Source organism: Pagrus pagrus (assembly GCF_965226575.1).
Source record: "Pagrus pagrus genome assembly, chromosome: 7".
NCBI lineage: Eukaryota > Metazoa > Chordata > Actinopteri > Spariformes > Sparidae > Pagrus > Pagrus pagrus.
In genome coordinates, this window is record NC_140191.1 from 29,388,172 (window position 1) to 29,392,180 (window position 4,009).

The 4,009-nt window shown below is 47.5% G+C and overlaps 1 protein-coding gene across 1 annotated transcript in view; it reads left to right on the top strand.

The window, feature by feature from the left end:
- Positions 1 to 377: 377 nt before the first annotated feature.
- The window catches only part of fzd1 (frizzled class receptor 1), a 5,206-nt gene continuing 1,574 nt past the window's right edge, over positions 378 to 4,009 (top strand). The window contains exon 1 of the mRNA XM_084357725.1: positions 378 to 4,009. This exon is cut by the window's right edge and continues 1,574 nt beyond it. Within this exon, the coding sequence (XP_084213851.1) occupies positions 684 to 2,345 (1,662 nt within the window). The 5' untranslated portion in view covers positions 378 to 683 and the 3' untranslated portion in view covers positions 2,346 to 4,009.

The window sequence follows — 4,009 nt, forward strand, 5'->3', positions numbered from 1 at the left end:
TATCCTCATGTCATTTAAGTTGTATGACTTTGTTTTATTTTAACGCATTTGTTTTCATAATTTCCATCTCTAATCGCAAATGCAACATTTATTCTTTAAAACTCTGCACATAAAACAAGTCTTTACCAAGACAGCAGCACACAAACACATGTTTAAACACTGAGTACAAATACAAACAGCTTTCACATCATTATATCCAATTAAGACACATATAGCAAAGAAGTATTTGAGTTTTCAATGTATCTTTTACAAAAGAATAAAGTATGATGCTGCATTATGGACCTTTATGTTGAAAGTTTTAACCGGAAGCCCGGCTGAGTGCCGGTGCAGCTGACAGCAGCGGGACGTGAGTGGGAGCGCAGAACAGGTTTGAACGGCAGACTGACACTGTGTCTGGCAGACAGGAGCGCGAGCTGTCCCTGTCCTGGAGGAGGACGCTGTATTTGGGTGGATTTCAGCATGAGGAGCTCAGTGTGCGTGTAGGTCTGGGCTTTACTTCTCAGGCTCACATCGGCTCGGCGCGCTGAGACGCCGGAGGAAAGGACCAGTGAGTGGAAGCAGCCGCTCTCACCCGCAAAGACACGCAACAAAGAGGATTCAAGGAAGTAGGCTGCTGCCTGACGAGGCAACGCAAGTTAGTTAGGCAACAAACACAAAGTGAGGCAGCGGACAGACTCCTCGCCATGGCGCACCGCGGACTCCTCCGGGCTGTTCTGACCGCACTGTGTTTCATCCTGTGCCTAAACGTGGGGATGTTTCGAGTGAACGGGCAGTACGGCGGCGGGGACCGAGGAATGTCTATACCGGAGCACGGATTCTGCCAGCCGATCTCCATTCCGCTGTGCACGGACATCGCGTACAACGAGACTATCATGCCAAACCTGCTGGGTCACACCAACCAGGAGGACGCGGGGCTGGAGGTCCACCAGTTCTACCCGCTGGTTAAAGTTCAGTGCTCCCCGGATTTAAAGTTCTTCCTCTGCTCCATGTATGCGCCCGTGTGCACGGTGCTCGAGCAGGCGCTGCCTCCGTGCCGCTCTCTGTGCGAGCGCGCTCGGCAGGGCTGCGAGGCGCTCATGAACAAGTTCGGCTTCCAGTGGCCCGACAGCCTCGCGTGCGAGTCCTTCCCGGTCCACGGTGCGGGAGAGCTGTGCGTCGGGCAGAACATGTCGGACCGCACCGAGCCCGACGGCCCCGGCCCGTACCCCACCGAGCGCGCGATCTCTGACCCCATGAACGGTCAGTTCAGGTGCCCGGCCTCGCTCAAGGTGCCCCCCTACCTGAACTACCGATTCCTCGGGCAGGAGAACTGCGGCGCTCCGTGTGAGCCAAAGAGATCTCACGGGATGATGTACTTCAGCGAGGAGGAGCTGAAATTCGCGAGGATATGGATCGGCATCTGGTCAGTGCTGTGTTGTGCTTCCACCTTATTCACCGTGCTGACCTACCTGGTGGACATGAAACGCTTCAGCTACCCAGAGCGGCCCATTGTCTTCCTGTCTGGCTGCTACACCATGGTGTCCATCGCCTACATTGCTGGATTTTTACTGGAGGACAAAGTAGTTTGTAATGACAGGTTTGACAATGACATAAGGACGGTGGTGCAGGGCACTAAGAAGGAGGGCTGCACCATCCTCTTCATGATGCTGTACTTCTTCAGCATGGCCAGCTCGATCTGGTGGGTCATTCTGGCCCTCACCTGGTTCCTGGCAGCAGGGATGAAATGGGGCCACGAGGCCATCGAGGCTAACTCTCAGTACTTCCACCTGGCAGCCTGGGCCGTCCCTGCCATCAAGACCATCACCATCCTAGCTGTGGGGCAGGTGGATGGAGACACGCTGAGCGGGGTTTGCTTTGTGGGCATCAACAGCGTGGATGCCCTGCGGGGCTTCGTCCTGGCCCCGCTGTTTGTTTATCTTTTCATAGGAACCTCGTTCCTCTTGGCAGGCTTCGTGTCCCTGTTTCGCATTCGGACCATCATGAAGCATGACGGGACCAAGACAGAGAAGCTGGAGAAGCTGATGGTGAGGATAGGGATCTTCAGCGTGCTCTACACTGTGCCGGCCACCATCGTCATCGCCTGCTACTTCTATGAGCAGGCCTTCAGGGAGCAGTGGGAGAGGACATGGATCAGCCAGACGTGTAAGACGTATGCCGTGCCGTGTCCGGCCCAGAACCACCCCAACATGAGTCCTGACTTCACCGTCTTCATGATAAAATATCTAATGACTCTCATTGTGGGCATCACTTCTGGCTTCTGGATCTGGTCTGGGAAGACCCTCAACTCCTGGAGGAGGTTTTACACAAGGCTGGCCAACAGTAAACAGGGTGAGACCACAGTGTGATGTGGCTGAACCCTGGAACAGACTGCTCAGTGACAAACTGAATGATAATCCTCTTTATTATTTCCTTTTTTCCCTCTCGGACTTACAGGAGACACTTGGTATGTTTTTTAATGTACATATACATTTGTGAGATTTTTGTAAGTATATATTTGTATTTAAAGATTTTTAAAAATTCTTTCTTTTTTAAAAAAAAAAAAACAAACACTCTTTTTTCATACTTTGGACTGAATGGAATTGTACGTAATTATCACAAAGAGCCAGCTGACCGTCAAGGATCCGTCTCCTGGTCTCATGACCTGATTTAATGTGGACACCACTGGGAGTATTTCACATTGAGTGTGTGTGTCTTTGATCAGTGAACTGCTGGGGAGCGGTGGGTCTATTCTAAGCAGAGTCCCGTGAAACCCAAGTGCTTCCTCGTGGCTCCCACTTATCCTGATTAACCAGCTGTAGTTTGTGTCTGTTCTCTTGAGCAGCAGTTGCCCGGTTCTGAAGGGAAATGTCAGCAGTGTGGGTCAAGAAACGGCACACAGGTTGTGGACGTGAGTCATTGTGACAGATGGTTGTGGCCTGTAGCTCAGGCCCCGACAGTTATAACATTCCCTTCCAAATAAAGCACACATACATGTGAGTTTAAAGGACCATACTGGTGTTTTTGCATGTTTCAGTTTGTATTTTACAGTTTTACCTTCTCTCAGGCAATACAGACTAGTTGTGTTTTTCCTAATGTCCTGGAAACAGTTTTACCTTTTATTGAACCACACTTCCTAAATCAACTTACAGACCCTTTAAAAGTGCTCGAGTTAGCCAATTACAGTGACTATAATGACTGTGCTCAGTTTTGTTAAACCGGTGACGGTGTACATGATGCAGGTGTAAGTGCAGAGTCCCAGCAATATGACTCATTGTTTCCAAACTTCTTGAAATGAAAGCAGATAAGATCTAAGATCCAAGACTGTGAGTTGATTTCATCTGCAGCTAAATGAACTAAAACCAGGGGCTGTCTATAGAAGGAAAACATATTAGAAAAATTGCTATGGAGTTTAAAAATGGTCAGCTGTAATGCAAGGCATGTGCTACAAGGGTTTTCAACATGCAAAAATACTAGTCAACACAGCAATAGTATGGGCTGTATGTGTGTTTAGTGAACTTAAAACAAATCAAGTCTGCCTGGATGGCATTTTTTAAGCTGTTCAACTACAAAGCTGGAAAACACCAATCAAGCAGAAGACCTCTGTGTGTGTTGAAACAGATTTTTATATTCAAACCCATTTTCTGTTTCCAAAGCTGTGTAAATTCCTTGGACACCCTTTGAGCCTCACGGTTTATTTTGCTATTTTTCTGAGAAGAAAGTCAGATTTATTTTCATGGATTTCATTCCACTATTCAACTAAATGTGTGTAAAAGTAGGTGTATCCTTTGTCATCAGAGTAGAGCACCTATACTGATAACAGACTGAACATTTCAGTAATCTGTCTCACAACGATGTGCAGCTTCCAACCTTTCAAATGTGAGGGTTTGTGTTTTGTTTTGGTCATTCACGATCGTTAACTAATATCTTCTGGTTTCTGATTGTCAGATAAAAAAATAATAATTTCAAAACAGGACCTTTAAAAAATTTGATTGGTCATTTTAAAGGGTAAAAAAATAAATAATAATAATAA